At 41.6% G+C, this 17,199-nt stretch overlaps 1 protein-coding gene across 1 annotated transcript in view; it reads left to right on the top strand.

Moving 5' to 3' along the window:
• NEK11 (NIMA related kinase 11) overlaps positions 1-17,199 on the top strand; it is a 430,667-nt gene that overhangs the window by 186,163 nt on the left and 227,305 nt on the right. Inside the window, exons 5-6 of the mRNA XM_075315207.1 lie at positions 2,361-2,425; positions 10,228-10,354. Coding sequence (XP_075171322.1) covers positions 2,361-2,425; positions 10,228-10,354 — 192 coding nt within the window. The remainder of the gene's footprint in view (positions 1-2,360; positions 2,426-10,227; positions 10,355-17,199) is intronic.

Genomic DNA, 17,199 nt, shown 5'->3' with positions numbered 1-17,199 from the left:
GTTACAACATTGTGCGACACGAGCAAGAAATTGCCCCTGCCGCACAAATGAAAGGGGCGGGTGCGATCGCAAATGCGATCGCACGAGTAATCGACACATGTGAAGCAGCCTTTAGATCTTCAAGTTCAGCTCATTGAAAATGGGAGCAAAAACAAAAGTGTTGTGTTTATATTTTTGCTCAGTGTATATCACAAATTGAAAAACTCATATGAAATTGATGAGGTCAGATTGAAAATATTTTTGGACACAATTCGAAGTTGGTAAAACCATAAACCAGAGCAATCCCTTTAAGTGTAATCCATCTTGTGTAAGACCAGAATGATTTTTACATGTGAAGATTGTTCCGATTATGAGTTATCTTTGTGTTTTTGGGTAAATGTTCATTATTTTCTTTAGTTTGTCAGTATGTGTAGATGTGAGATGTACATTAATACAAAAATAATGTTAGAGCCCTTGCTCACTGGAAGATCCTCTGGCTCAGTATAACCCTGGAGCCTTGGACCACAACAAACTTGTATGAAGATTTAGGACTACAAAGCTTTTACTCATCCAGCGTTATTGCCATCTCCCAAGCACATATTTTCACCATTCTCACCTTGAACTGCCACATACCTGTATAGTCTTTAAGGGGTGGTATTTTTCCAATTTGTTTTGTGTTATAAATGTACACAGGTGTAAAATAACAAACATTGATATACTCAACCTCACAGGGTCTAGAGTTTCCTTTTATCTTTGTTGATTGACGACAGCAGTGCCATCATGACTACATTGTACATCATCACTACAGCCAATGAATGAGCTGAATTGCTCATGCCATCTACATTGACAGAACTGCTGTGATGCTCGGATAAGGGAATGTCCAGTGCATGGTGCAACACAGAGGTACAGCGGGGATGGAAAGGGAGAAGAAGACCCTAATGATAGGAAACTGGGGTAGTGAACCCTAAGCTCCCCAAACTTCCCTAAAAAAGCCTGCCCCTTGTCGTCGTTACGTGCCTAGTCCCTATATGTCCCTCCACTCGCCCTGAATAGTGCCAAGGCCAATGAGTACACTAGATGTCACCACTACTGTAATAATACACATCGGAATCAGAACAGACTAAGGATATTTAACAAAACTTCACTGTTGCAGCCAAACATCAGGACTGCCAACGACATGGCTCCAATAGTGGAACTCCAGTGTAGAACTCTAGCAGCTACTAAAGACTTCCTTCCTTCAAGGTGGTCACTACAGACTGAATCTATTACTGACATCAGGTGATGGATCATGAGACTATTTAAAGGGAAGGGGAATGGTCAGAAACTCACTGCTGCTGAGATAAACTAACCAGGAGCTACCAGCAAGGAAAGTGTCATTAACCATTGCTGCACCAACAGAAAGCAAATAGATTTAAAATCCAGAGTCTCACAAGTTCATGTGGAGCTCAAATACCAGAGCTGTCACAATTCTCCTAAGGATGGGAGACACTTGTGACAACCGCTGAGCTCAGTGATTGGCTGCAGGAAAAATGTGCATTGTAGATCTGAAGTCACTATTGAAACCAATCAACAATGATGGGAGCTAAAGGAATACATCACCGTTGTCCACATCTCTGGGTGAAATAGAATTGAAAATGGAAAACCCTTTTAAGTGTACTAAATGGATGAAATGGAACATTCTGTATGCTTTTATTCAAATCAGTCATCAGGTGGACATTGATGAGGATAGATATTTGGCTGTATATCATGCCATATGGCGCTGTTATTTGAGCACTGTGTGATGTTTTACCGGCTAATATTGGTAGTATTATTCTACCAGCATGTGGACCATGAGTATTTACTGTACATACACTGGTAAACCACAGACCACAGTGGAGAAATCTAAGACAAAGAAAACTTTGCATGTAACATGAAAATGTATTTTTAGATTTTAATTAATGTAGCGTTAGTTTTGATTTTGGATTTATTGTATGTGTTTTGGATTAGCTTTATCATTGAATTTAAATGCTCCAAAGATTTTGTATAAATTTACATCAGACATTAATCATCTTTGTATATATGGCTTATATTGTGTTTCTCAAATCCACTACTAAGCCCTATCGTGCAGCATAAATTCCTTGGATTATTTGTTGATTTTTCTTTTTAGGTCACGGAGCTCATTGCTAGCTGCGGCTTTTTCTTGTCCTTGTTTTCCAGTGTCTGTTTAATTATATAGATTTGTTTCCTATTCATCATGTTTCCTCGTGACCCGATCACCTGATTATTAGCTTGACAAGATTCCTGGCGCAGGTTCATGTGTGCTTTACACTGAGACATAAGCATTTAACAAAACAGATTTGTGTTAGTAATTTAATGTGACCTCCTTTTATTTGCATTTCTAGGAGAATACTTCACAGAGATTTGAAAGCAAAGAATATCTTTTTGAAAAACAATCTTCTTAAAATTGGTAAGATTTGTATATGATTTAGGTTATTTTTCCTGCTTCCTTCATAGTATGAATTGCTTTGTAAACAAGCATCATAACTTTGTAAAATTTTTTATTAAATTTTATTTTTAATGAGTTATTACCATTATCAATAATGTACGGTCTGTTCACAGCATATACCATAAATGTCTGATAGATGTGCGTCACATCTCAAGTACCAGCACCTGTCTTGTGAACAGAGCCCCATCTCACATAACAGGAATGCATAGGCGGTCATGCATCTACCGCTGTCGCCACTCACTTCTGTAATAGTTCCAAAGATAGCTGAGCAAGAATCCTGTCCTTGATAACGTCCTACCAAATCAAAGTGAATATATGATTTTAAAATACTGTATACACCACTGTGCAAAAGTTTTAGCCAGGTTTTGAAAAAGCAAAGTAAGAATGCATTAAAAAATAGTCGTGTTAATAGCTTATTTTTGTCAGTTAACAAAATGCAATGTAAATTAAGAAAAGAGAAATCTAAATCAAATCAATATATGGGGTGACTATCCTTTGACTTCAACAGCATCAATTCTTGTAAGTATGGAGAGTGGCATGGGGCTTTAATCGCAGGCAAGAGATTGACTCCGGACACCCCAGCACGCTACATGAAATACCTAGTCTTAGCTGGGTGTGTGGACTTTTGCCATGCAGCCTGGGAACCAATGGAGGCCACATACTGCCGCTGACGTCAGCTAGCCAAGACCGAATATTGACTCGCACTGACCAAGAGAACCAACAGTTCACTTTAAACCACAACTCTTTACTATATGGTTGTTACAAACGGAGCTACATAGGAATCGATGGGAGTCGTCTTTGTGAGCAAAATCCACTCCTTCTATGCTCTTGGAACTCCAAATTAATAAGATTTGTTTTACAAGCAAATGGAGAAATCAATATAGCACAGCCTAGCATGGTGTACTGAGAGTTTCTGCTTTATTACATCATGTGACCAGCTTATATAGTATCCCAAACAAAGAAATTACTGTGCAACAATGAGAGCTGCAGGGGTGTATAAATTTGACTCTTCCCCGCCCATCAGTGTTTGCTGAACCCTATGGCATCATTCAGTTATAAGACAAGATGGTTTCTGTACAATACAAAATGGCTTTTATTCTCTCACATGGGGAATTACTACATTGGATTAAGTCGGCACGTCCAGGATTTCTTTTCAATTAATAAATTGTTAAATATCGGATTGTGTGGGAATCTTTATTCACCAATTGAATTACATCGAAACGTCAATGATTTTTTTAATTCAATAAATTGGTGAACAAGGGTATGTTGGGGAGTGTTTATTCAAATAATCTTTTTTTTCCCTGTGTGTATTTTTTTTAACGCTATACTTATTGGGTTAATAATGGGGGTGTCTGATAGATGCCTCTCCATTACTAACCCCTGGGCTTTATGTCACCTGTCAGTTCACAGGTGACATCAACCCAGTAAGTATTACCGCTATTGCCAACGCACCAGGGCAATTGAGAAGAGCCCGGAAAAGTGCCAAAATTTACGTATGTGAACTTCACATTATTTCATGTTACACCTACAAACATAAATATATTTTTTGGGGGTTTTATGTGATATAACAACACAAAGTAAAACTTATTTGTAAAGGAACACTGTGTTTTTCCAAAAATAAGCCCTCCCCCAAAAATAAGCCCTAGCAAGGATTTTCAGCATTTTCGGAGCAAGGCTTAAATATAAGCCCTCCCCTGAAATTAAGCCCTAGTCGTGGATCAATAATGAAGTGTCCGTGCAGCTAAAAAAGTTACAGATACTGCAGGACACTTCATTATAGACAGCGGGCACCCACAATCACACTCACCCGACGTTGAGCGGCAGGACCTGCAGTGATCGCACCCCCGCACACATCAGCTCTCATACACACACATCCTATCTCACACACACACATCCGATCACACACACAATCAGATCGCAAACACAATCAGATCACACACACAATCAGATCGCAGACACAATCAGATCACACACACAAACATTGGATCATACACATAAGGCTACATGCGCACGCTGCTTCTTTTTCGTGTTCACAAACTGCAGCCAAAACTGCAGCCAAAACTGCACCTTGTCAGAGAGAGCCTGGAAATGTCACAAAAAATGTAGGTGCTTTTTTGGTGCGTTTTTGCTGCTTTTTTGGTGCGTTTTTGGCTGCAGTTTTGTCAACAATTGTTTCATGTATTTTTCAGTTCAAACAAGCCCATAAAGCTTGTTGAATTGAAAAAAAAAAAAAATTAGAAATAAATAATTAAAAAAAACTGGCGTGCGGTCCCCCCCAATTTTAATGCCAGCCAGATAAAGCCATACGGCTGAAGGCTGGTATTCTCAGGATGGGGAGCTCCACGTTATGGGGAACCCCCCAGCCTAACAATATCAGTCAGCAGCCGCCCAGAATGGCCGCATCCATTAGATGCGGCTGTTCTCGGACAGTACCCGGCTCTTCCCGATTGGCCCTGGTGCGTTGGCAAATCGGGGTAATAAGGAGTTATTGGCAGCCCATAGCTTCCAATAAGTCCTAGATTAATCATGTCAGGCGTCTATGAGATACCTTCCATGATTAATCTTTAAGTTACAGTAAATAAACACCCACCTGAAAAAATCCTTTATTAGAAATAAAAAACACTAACAAATTCCCTCGTTCTCCCATTTAATAAGCCCGACAAAGCCCTCCATGTCCGGCGTAATCCAGGATGGTCCAGCGTCGCTTCCAGCTCTGCTGCATGGAGGTGACCGGAGAAGCAGCAGACACCGCCACTCCGGTCAGCTCCACGCAGCAACTGAAGAGAGCCGCGCGATCAGCTGAGCTGTCACTGAGGTTACCCGCGGCCACCGCTGAATCCAGCGGTGGCCGTGAGTAACCTCAGTGACAGCTCAGCTGACCGCGCTACTGCGTGGAGCTGACAGGAGCGTGGAGGACGGGACTATCAGCGGCGGCGGTGGCAGCGAGAGGGGTCCATCATCTCCCCTGTGCGTGCACGCTGGGGACAGCGGTACTTCGGGGAACACGTGGAGGATGGGACTATCAGTGGCGGCAGCGAGAGGGGGATGGACATTGGCAGCTGAAAACATTGATTTTTCCCTCTCGCTGCCACCGCCGCTTATAATCCCGTCCTCCACATCATCTCCCCTGTGCGTGCACGCTGGGGACAGCGGTACTTCGGGGAACATGTGAAGGATGGGACTATCAGCGGCGGTGGCAGCGAGAGGGAAAAATCAATGTTTTCAGCTGCCAATGTCCATCCCCCTCTCGCTGCCGCCGCTGATAGTCCCGTCCTCCACGTGTTCCCCGAAGTACCGCTGTCCCCAGCGTGCACGCACAGGGGAGATGATGTGGAGGACGGGACTATTAGCGACGGCGGCAGCGAGAGGGGGATGGACATTGGCAGCTGAAAACATTGATTTTTCCCTCTCGCTGCCGCCGCCGCTGATAGTCCCCGTCCTCCACATCATCTCCCCTGGGGACAGCGGTACTTTGGGGAACACGTGGAGGACAGGACGGGACCACTTGCCTGACCTCACTTCCTGACAAATCACCTGCGTTTTTGGTGCCAAAAACGCAGGTAAAAGGCAGGTAAAATGCACCACTTTTGATTAGCATGCATTTTTCCTGTGTTTTTGATGCCCTCATTGATTTCAATGGGTGACAAATGTTGACAAAAACGCAGGAAGAATGAACATGCTGCATTTTTTTTGTCACAAACTTTTGACAAAGAAAACGCTGACAAATAAACTGCAATGTGCACATGACAAATCTGACTTCTCATAGACTTTGCTGGGAAGTCAGATGTCAGAAAGTTTTGCTGACAAAACTGCAGCCAAAAAAGCAGCAAAAAAGCAGCAAAAAAAGCAGCGTGTGCATGTAGCCTTAACATCAGATCGAACACACAAACATCCCATCACACACACACATCGGATCGCACACATACCACATCCAGTGACACCGGTCTCTTCTTGCCGGCAGAATCCTGAGAGGCAGTGGAGCGCAAGGATCTGCCGCAACAGGAGCTGCAGACACACGTGACTTCCTCCCATCATTCCCTGACTGCGTCGGGAAGCGCTGGATGTAATGTGATGTGATGTATGTGCGATCTGTTGTGTGTGTGTATGTCAGCGAGTCAGCAGCAGGGGAGGACGACGTGCAGCCTCCTTTGGAGATCACAGGGAGGACCTAGGAGCCACACAAACGTCCGGGTCTGGTAAGTATGACGATCCTGGGAAGGGGGGTCTGCTTTTTTGGGGGTAAATGTAAAGTGGAACTTATATATGGTAAATATTTTAAAAATATAAATGTGAAAGTTGTGATATGCATTTGTATGCAGCCCTACTTTGTCAGTACTTTGTAGGACCATTTTTCACTTAACTTACTGCTGCAAATCTTTTGGGCTATGTCTCTATCAGCTTTGCACATCTAGATTCTTAAATTATTGCCATTCTTCTTTGCAAAATTGCTGCAGTGATGGAGGCGTCCGTGAACAGCAATTTTCAAGTTTTGCCACAGATTCTCAATAGGATTTAGATCTGGATTATGACTGTGACATTAAAGGTAGTCTCTCACCAGGTTTTGGCCCCCTAATCTGAGAGCAGCATAACGTGGGGGCAGAGATCTTGTTTCCAGCGATGTGTAACTTACCGTACTGGGCTGCTTAGTGCAGTTTTGATACAATCACTGTTTATTCAGCAGTAGATTATCATTGGAGGACTACTTGACCTGCTGCCAGGTAGTCCAGCATATTCATGAGTTTTGTATAACTGCTAGATCTGCAGCAGAGAAAACATTGATTTTTATCAAAATGACAGCAAACAGCTCAGTGACATCGCTGGAATCAGGGTCTCTGCCCCTACATCATGCTGCTTTCACACGAGGCAGCAAAAACCTGGTGACAGATTCCATTTAGCACACATGAATACAATTTTACCTAAACCATTGCATTCTAGCTCTGGCAGTATGTTTAGGTTTGTTGTCCTACTGGAAGGTGAACCCATGTCCCAGTCTTGAGTCTTTTGCAGCCTCTCAGGTTTTCCTCCAAGATTGCCCTGTATTTAGCTCTGTCCATCTTCCCATCAATTCTGACCAGTTTCCCTCTTCCTGTGAAAATAAAACATCTCCAGATCATGATACTGCCATGGTGTTTTCAGGGTAATGTGCAGTATTAGATTTCCGCTATATATAACATTTTGCATTTAGCCCAAATGCAAATACTTTGGCCTCATCTGACCAGAGCACCTTCTTCCACATGGTAGCTGTGTCCCCTACTTGACGTTATGCAAGATGCAAATGGGACTTCTTATGGCTTGCTTTCAAAAATTGCTTTTTTGTTGCCAGTCTTCCTTAAAAGCCAGATTTGTGGAGTTCAGATAAGTTGTCCTGTGGACAGGTTCTCCCACCTGAGCTGTGGATCTCTGCAGCTCCTCCAGAATGACCATAGGCCTCTTGGCTGCTTCTCTAATTAGTTCTCTCCTTGCTTGGAATATCATTTGAGCAGGACAGCCATGTCTTGGTAGATTTGCGGTTGTGCCATACTCCTTCCATTTTTGGATGACAGATTGAACAGTGCTCCTTAAGATGTTTAGAGCTGAGGCTATTTTTAATAACCTAACCCTGCTTTACTCTTCTCCACAACTTTATCCCAGACCTGTCTTTTTTGTTCCTTGATTTTCATGCTGCTGTTTGATCCCTAATATTCTCAAACAAACCTCTGAGGTCTTCACAAAACAGCTGTAGTTATACTAAGAATAAATTACACACATTTGGACTCAATTTACTAATTTTACTATTAGGTGACGTGTGGAGGCAACTAGGCAATCAGGATTTTTTTAGGGATTTCAAACTACAGGTGGTTGAATACAAATGCTTGTCACAATTTTCAGATTTATATTTTTAAAATATTTAGAAAATCACAAAAACACTTGCTACTTTGTGTTGATATATCACATAAAATCCCAATAACATAAGTTGTTGGTGTAATATGAAAAAATGTGGAAAAGTTCATGAGATATGAATACTTTTTTAAATCACTCTATGGTAAATTGATAACAAGTAAATATTCATAACTGATGAGAAATAGTTGTTGTAGATGTTCTGTTATGTAGTAAAAGAGCTGTTATTGATAAGGTTTTCCCAATGAATAGTCCTTAGGCCCTGTGCGCACTAGAAAAAGGATTTTTCACAAGAAATTTCTTGAGAGTCTGAAAGATTAGCGCACTTGCGTTCAAAAAACGCACCAATAACGCACCGAAAACTTATTTTTACAACGTTTTTGACGCTTTTTGACGCGTGGTTGATGTGTTTTTTCCCACAGGTTGGTCCCTGCGATTTTTTACCATTATCTATGGCAAAAAACGCAGGTACCTGCAGAAAAGAAGTGACATGCCCATTCTTTTTCAAGAAATTCTGCACTAAGAATGTTCTTGAGAAAAAAACGCAGTGTGCACACAGCTATTTTTTTTTTCATAGCTTTTACTGGGGGATGTCTGCAGAAAGGTTACAACCATTTTCTCAAGAAATTTCTGCAGCAAAAACGCCACAAAAAAAATGGGTAAAAACGCAGTGTGCGCAAAGGGCCATAAGGGTACTTTACACAGTGCGACATCGCTAGCTATGTCATGCCCGATAGCACCCGCCCCCGTCGTTCGTACGACATTTGGTGATCGCTGCCATAGCGAACATTATCGCTACGCCAGCGTCACATGCACATACCTTTTTAGCGACGTCGCTGTGACCGCCGAACAATCTCTCCTTCAAGGGGGAGGTGCGTTCGGCGTCATAGCGATGTCACTGCAGCGTCACTAAGCGGCCGGCTAATAGCAGAGGAGGGGCGAAGATGAGAGGACAGAATATGCCGCCCACCTCCTTCTTTCCGCATTCACGGTGGACGAAGGTAAGGAGATGTTCGTCGTTCCTGCGGCGTCACACATAGCGATGTGTGATGCCGCAGGAACGACGAACAACCAGCGGCATGTACCACCAATTATATTTTGAAAAGGAGCGACTTGTCAACGATAAACGTTTTTTGACGTTTTTGCGATCGTTGATTGTCACTCCTTGGTGTCACACGCTGTGATGTCGCTAACGGCGCCAGATGTGCGTGACTAACGACGTGACCCCGACGATATATCGTTAGCGATATCGCAGCATGTAAAGCACCCTTTACTCTGTCAGCAGAATTTCCCCCCTACCCCATACTATTTAAATGCTCATATACACATAGGTCTTTCAATTGCAAGTCTAGCAATACCTTTACATGGCCAGTTTACATCTCCCTTACTGAGAAATCAATGTCTGAATTGATATACAAAGTAGGCTGAACAGTTATCACTTTCTATCACCAGTGTTGTCACTCCAGCTCTATTTCCCACCCAGCGCCACCTCCCCCTGCTTGTCTGAGAGTTTCTATGCTGTGTGACTTCAGGCAAGTGAATTGTTTATGGAACAGGAGAAGGTAGTGCTGAGTGGAGGAATAGAGCTGGAGTGACAGAGGCTTCAGATCTCCATCATCATTTACATATCAATTTAAATATTGATTTCTCAGTAACGGAGGAGTGCATTGACCATGTAAAGGTATATCCAGACTTGCATATATAAATGATTTTAGACAGTGTAGTTGTAATCCTGCTAAATTCCTTTTAAACCTCAACAGCAAAATAAACACATGGTCCCTTCCAAATAAAAAAACAGGTTGACTTTGTTGAGATTCTACAATGTTTAATGCCAAATTACTGGAGAACGTGTTCATTATATAAATATTTCTTCCAACTGTTTCCAGGGGATTTTGGGGTTTCACGTCTCTTGATGGGCTCGTGTGACCTAGCAACGACATTTACTGGGACGCCTTACTATATGAGTCCTGAAGCATTAAAGCACCAGGGATATGACTCAAAGTCCGACATTTGGTGAGTAGACATTATGTTCATTCAGATATATCAACTAATTCTCCTGTGTACAAGTGTCCTTTTTTCACATCTCTGGCTGTATACTTAAAGGGGTTTTCTGACTTTTTGTAAAATAATTAGAAAAGCAGCAAATGATTGAAAATAACACATTTTTCAAATTTTAATCTTTAAAGAATTTGGAAAAAGCTGTATACTGAATCTATTTGCATGATTCATTTAGGTAACTAATGACGGAACATAAATAGTATCTTATAACATTTATTTTAAATCCTGCATCTTTAAACATTGTTTTTTTGCTGTGATAGAACACTTAATAGTGAATTCACACAAAATATAGTTTTAAAACTCGCAGTAAATGAAAATGGATCGATCACAATTTTTTTACATCCGTTTTTTCGTTTATTTTCAGTTGAACAATTTGGACAGAAATTCTAAAGTGACATTTTGTAGGTTTTATAAGTTAAAGACAAATCATTTTGCATAGTTTTAGTTGTTATGGTATATATTATGTTTTGCTTTTTTTTTTTAAGTGGTTGGTTGTAAGAAAAAAAAAATCACTATTGGGTTTTGTTTTCCTGATTCACTTTATTCCACTACTGTGGAGTAAAATAAAAAATGTACTTTAGCCCGCAGCCACCTGGTATTGCCGCATCTATTATTTTTTTTTATATTTTGCACATAAGTACAAAAAAAGTCTTTCTGAAGAAGCAGCACCATTCGTCTTAAAATTTCATTCATTTATTTTTTAACATGACAATACAAATAAACAGACTAAGTGGGAGCTCATGGGTTATCTCTACAGTTGATCGAATCCGCCAAAATCCGGGACCGGCGGATCACTGACGGATTGACAAAAAAAAATCTGGATCCGCTCTGGATTTCGGTGCCCATATAAGTCTATGGGGACCAGAATACAGAGATTAAAAACATTTGTGGAGAGGATAGAGGGGTAGGAGCGTGTGATGTGCACTCACCTGAGGATGTGTCATGGCAGCACACTCCTTCCGCGTCACGCTTTTCTCTTCAGGATCCGACAATTCAATATTCATTGTTTTGCCCACCCACTGGCGCGTGTAATTGGGTGCAGTTAGACATGCCCCTACCCTGAGTGGCAGCATGTCAGCTGACTGCAACCAATCACAGGCGGCAGGACAGCCGGTGGACGGAGAAAGCAGTGCAAGTGTCTGCGGGTCAGTATGGTGACCTTGCATATGTTTTAGAAACACATGCACGCTCCTGTCAGAAGTGTGTGTGGCTGCCATGACAGCACCCGGCATGGCTTGCCACTCTCTGAACATGAGCGTGCATGTACCTAGAAATACATGCACGTTCCTGTCAGAAGTGTGCGCGGCTGTGCCGGTGGTGCAGCTTTTTTTATTATTTAAATACATTTTTTAAAAAATTGATTTGCGTTCCCCCCTAATTTTCATCCCCAGCCAAGATAAAGCCAGCTGGGGACTGGTATTCTTAGCCCGCAGCCACCTGGTATTGCCGCATCTATTAGATTTTACAATCCCGGTGCCTTACCGCCTCTTCTCGATTGCATTGGAGCGGTGGCAATCGGGGTAATAAGAGATTAATAGCAGCGCATAGCTGCTACTAAGCCCTAGGTTAGTGATGGAACAGGTGTTTATGTGATACCTGCATCACACTAACCTGTAAATGAAAGTAAATAAGCACAAACACAGAGAAAAATCCTTTATTTGGAATAAAGTACAAAACACACACCCTCCTTCAACTCTTTATTAACCCCCAACACCCTGCAGGTCTGACGTAATCCACACGAGGTCCCACGCTGCTTCTGCTCTCTACATAACACAGCCAGCGGCCATAGAGCACAACCATTGGCTGTGCAGACAATGACTGAGCTTCGATGACTGCACGGCATGCAGATACTGTCACAGGCTGGGGGTGAGTCTGCCTGCAACCAATCACAGACGAGAGGACATCCGGTGGGCGGGAAAACTCGGAAAGCTGTGTTTATACAATGCACTGTACAGGAAGTTAATGTGCGACCCAGAAGAAGTGTGCCGCCATGACACCGAGTCTCGATACCTGTGAAACGCTGTTTTCTTTCTGTTTTTCTTTATTTTTCAATTATTTTCCCCAGTGCCGTATCCGGATTGTGCACCCAGAATCCCGGATCTGGATCAGGCACCTGGAAATCTTTGAAACTGCGCGGATTCGGACTTTTACAGTTCAGATCCCCTCAGCCCTAGTTATCTCATGGCGAAGGCCATTTAATACATTAAGACACTTCTTAGTGCCTTAGTGTGCAAATCGACTGTCGACATCATGCAAAACCTGACCTAACCTATTTGTTGGCATATTAATGTTGAAGAGTGAGTTTACTTCTTTGCAAAAGGTTTGCACTTTTGTATATATATACTCTATGTCACCTAGACATAGGCACCACGTAAGCCTTGAGGATCAGTGTTGGAGTGAACACAGCTCCTGATTAGATTGACAACAGTGCATAGGGTGTTTTTTTGTATTTTATTTTAAATAAAGAATTTTTTTGGTGTTTGTGTTTTTTCCATTCTCTTACAGATTAGTAATTTTGGGGGTTCTCATAGACGCCTCCTATTACTAATTTAACTTAGAGGCAGCTGTGAGCTGTCATTAACCATTAATACTAGCCATATTGCCACCGCACCAAGGCTATCGTGATGAGCCGGGTAAAGTGCTGGAATTGTCGCATCTAATGGATGCGACAATTCTGGGCAACTACAGGCTGCTATTTTTAGACTGGGGAGAGCACAATAACCATGTTTCTCCCCAACCTGAGAATACCAGCCACTAGCTGTCGGTTTTATCATGGCTGGGTATCAAAATTGTGGGCGACCGCATGTAATTTTTTTAAATTATTTATTTAAATAATTAATAAAAAAAAGCTGCATGTGGTCCCTCTTATTTCGATACACAGCCAAAATATGGACACAGCTCGGGGTTGTAGCCTGGGGACTCTACAACAATTTTTTTACTTATTTATTTTTACACCACTAAATAAACGCAGACAGTGTATGTGATTCCAAGCAATCGCACATGCTGTCACACAGCTTAGGGGAGTGGTCTGACTGCAACCAATCAGAGTTGCCGGGACAGCCCTTGGACGAGGGGGGAAGCAGGAATATGTATGAGGTTAATAAGCGGCCATGGAAGTAGTGTTACAGCATCGTGGGAGACTCAGTAAGTATAACGTTGTTTTTTCCCTATTTTCTTTCTTTTTTTTAATTATTCAGGTGGCTGAGTCTAGATGGTTATACAGAGTTCCCTGAGAACTCCATGTTTGCAGCCGGTGCATCTATACAGAGTAGGTATTCGGTACAGATCCTGGATTTTACAGTTCGGGTTCCCATCACTAATGGTGAATTATTAAAAAAGAATGATATTTTTTAGTTCTTTCATTTTCTTGGGTAAAGGTGGATGTTTTTTTTTGTTTTTCTACATAAAACTCTATTAAAAAAAATAATTTTAATGGCTTTACAATTGATTACTTCTAAACTGCTTTTAAATACATGGTAGTATGTTCTGCACTGATAGGCAATCCATCAGGCAATGACTTGGGGATCTTAACCCCACTACTGACATTATAAAGCAACATCAGATGGGCTGATAGTAAATGGTGTTTTCCATGATCGGAAACGTAATTTATTGGTATCTCGCTAAGGTTTGATCACCAAGTATATTAGCCACAGCCTGGATATTGGTCTTGTAGATTGCATAGTGCAGCAATCTTTTGAAATATCACCTTAAAAAGGTGATGGATTAGAATAACTTCCATAAATTGTCACCAAAAAAAATTGTTTAAAAGAACAGAGAGTCCTCAGTGGTTGATACCTTTTAATGGCTAACTGAAAAGATGGTAATAATTGCAAGCTTTCGAGACTACTCAGGTCTCTTCATCAGGCATGGTATAACACAAAATCTGAAGAGTCACGTATTTATACACAACAGGACTTAGAATAGTGCAGTAAAAAAAAAAAAAAAAAAAAAAAGAACAAGTTATATGAAACAGAACTATCTCTATGGCAGGGGGACAAGCTGTTCTAGCCATAAATACTGCTGCAGTTCAGTGTGAAAGTTTTATTGTCCTCTGATAAGTGTCTGGTCTAGGGCTGGGACACGCTCGGATGGTCAGAGGAGCACATCTTTTAACTGATGTAAAAAGACATGAATCCATGAGACACATTCATTCCTTCTCTGAATGTGTCAAAGGTCATCATAAGTTTGTACTCAAGAGGTAGTCACTGGAAATGGTTTTCACTTCACAGGTGTGCCCTGTCAGGTTTAATAAGTGGGATTTCTTGCCTTATAAATGGTGTTGGGACCATCAGTTGTGTTGTGCAGAAGTCTGGTGGGTACACAGCTGATAGTCCTACTGAATAGACTGTTAGAATTTGTGGTGTTGACTACCTCTTGAAGCTCATCAAGAGAATGCCAAGAGTGTGCAAAGCAGTAATCAAAGCAAAAGGTGGCTACTTTGAAGAACCTAGAATATAAGACATATTTTCAGTTGTTTCACAAAATCTCCTCTTAACAGTTGTTCTAGAGATGTGTCTGCTGCTAGAACTCTGTGTGGCATTGACTTGGTCTCTAATTTGAGCTGCTGTTAACCTGCGATTTCTGAGGCTGGTGACTTGGATAAACTTATCCTCTGCAGCAGAGGTGACTCTTGATTTTCCTTTCCTGGGGCGGTCCTTATAAAAGCCAGTTTCTTTGTAGCGTTTGATGGTTTTTGCCACTGCACTTGGGGAAACTTTCAAAGTTTTCCCAATTTTTCGGACTGACTGACCTTCATTTCTTAAAGTAATAATGGCCACTCGTTTTTCTTCACTCAGCTGCTTTCTTCTTGCCATAATACACATTCTAACAGTCTATTCAGTAGGACTATCAGCTGTGTATCCACCAGACTTCTGCACAACACAACTGATGGTCCCAACGCCATTTATAAGGGAAGAAATCCCACTTATTAAACCTTACAGGGCACACCTGTGAAGTGAAAACCATTTCCAGTGACTACCTCTTGAAGCTCATCAAGACAATGCCAAGAGTGTGCAAAGCAGTAATCAAAGCAAAAGGTGGCTACTTTGAAGAACCTAGAATATAAGACATATTTTCAGTTGTTTCACACTTTTTTTTAAGTACAGTTAGGTCCAGAAATATTTGGACAGTGACACAATTTTCGCGAGTTGGGCTCTGCATGCCACCACATTGGATTTGAAATGAAACATCTACAACAGAATTCAAGTGCAGATTGTAACGTTTAATTTGAAGGTTTGAACAAAAATATGTGATAGAAATTGTAGGAATTGTACACATTTCTTTACAAACACTCCATATTTTAGGAGGTCAAAAGTAATTGGACAAATAAACCAAACCCAAACAAACATTTTTTATTTTCAATATTTTGTTGCGAATCCTTTGGAGGCAATCACTGCCTTAAGTCTGGAACCCATGGACATCACCAAACGCTGGGTTTCCTCCTTCTTAATGCTTTGCCAGGCCTTTACAGCCGCAGCCTTCAGGTCTTGCTTGTTTGTGGGTCTTTCCGTCTTAAGTCTGGATTTGAGCAAGTGAAATGCATGCTCAATTGGGTTAAGATCTGGTGATTGACTTGGCCATTGCAGAATGTTCCACTTTTTTGCACTCATGAACTCCTGGGTAGCTTTGGCTGTATGCTTGGGGTCATTGTCCATCTGTACTATGAAGCGCCATCCGATCAACTTTGCGGCATTTGGCTGAATCTGGGCTGAAAGTATATCCCGGTACACTTCAGAATTCATCCGGCTACTCTTGTCTGCTGTTATGTCATCAATAAACACAAGTGACCCAGTGCCATTGAAAGCCATGCATGCCCATGCCATCACGTTGCCTCCACCATGTTTTACAGAGGATGTGGTGTGCCTTGGATCATGTGCCGTTCCCTTTCTTCTCCAAACTTTTTTCTTCCCATCATTCTGGTACAGGTTGATCTTGGTCTCATCTGTCCATAGAATACTTTTCCAGAACTGAGCTGGCTTCATGAGGTGTTTTTCAGCAAATTTAACTCTGGCCTGTCTATTTTTGGAATTGATGTATGGTTTGCATCTAGATGTGAACCCTTTGTATTTACTTTCATGGAGTCTTCTCTTTACTGTTGACTTAGAGACAGATACACCTACTTCACTGAGAGTGTTCTGGACTTCAGTTGATGTTGTGAATGGGTTCTTCTTCACCAAAGAAAGTATGCGGTGATCATCCACCACTGTTGTCATCCGTGGACGCCCAGGCCTTTTTGAGTTCCCAAGCTCACCAGTCAATTCCTTTTTTCTCAGAATGTACCCGACTGTTGATTTTGCTACTCCAAGCATGTCTGCTATCTCTCTGATGGATTTTTTCTTTTTTTTCAGCCTCAGGATGTTCTGCTTCACCTCAATTGAGAGTTCCTTAGACCGCATGTTGTCTGGTCACAGCAACAGCTTCCAAATGCAAAACAACACACCTGTAATCAACCCCAGACCTTTTAACTACTTCATTGATTACAGGTTAACGAGGGAGACGCCTTCAGAGTTAATTGCAGCCCTTAGAGTCCCTTGTCCAATTACTTTTGGTCCCTTGAAAAAGAGGAGGCTATGCATTACAGAGCTATGATTCCTAAACCCTTTCTCCGACTTGGATGTGAAAACTCTCATATTGCAGCTGGGAGTGTGCACTTTCAGCCCATATTATATATATAATTGTATTTCTGAACATGTTTTTGTAAACAGCTAAAATAACAAAACTTGTGTCACTGTCCAAATATTTCTGGACCTGACTGTATTTCATTCCACATGTGTTAATTCATAGTTTTGAAGCCCTCAATG

The sequence above is a fragment of the Anomaloglossus baeobatrachus genome, chromosome 6 (assembly GCF_048569485.1).
Source record: "Anomaloglossus baeobatrachus isolate aAnoBae1 chromosome 6, aAnoBae1.hap1, whole genome shotgun sequence".
Classification (NCBI taxonomy): domain Eukaryota; kingdom Metazoa; phylum Chordata; class Amphibia; order Anura; family Aromobatidae; genus Anomaloglossus; species Anomaloglossus baeobatrachus.
The sequence above is the reverse complement of the archived record's forward strand: the minus strand, read 5'-3'. Positions and strand labels throughout refer to the sequence as shown.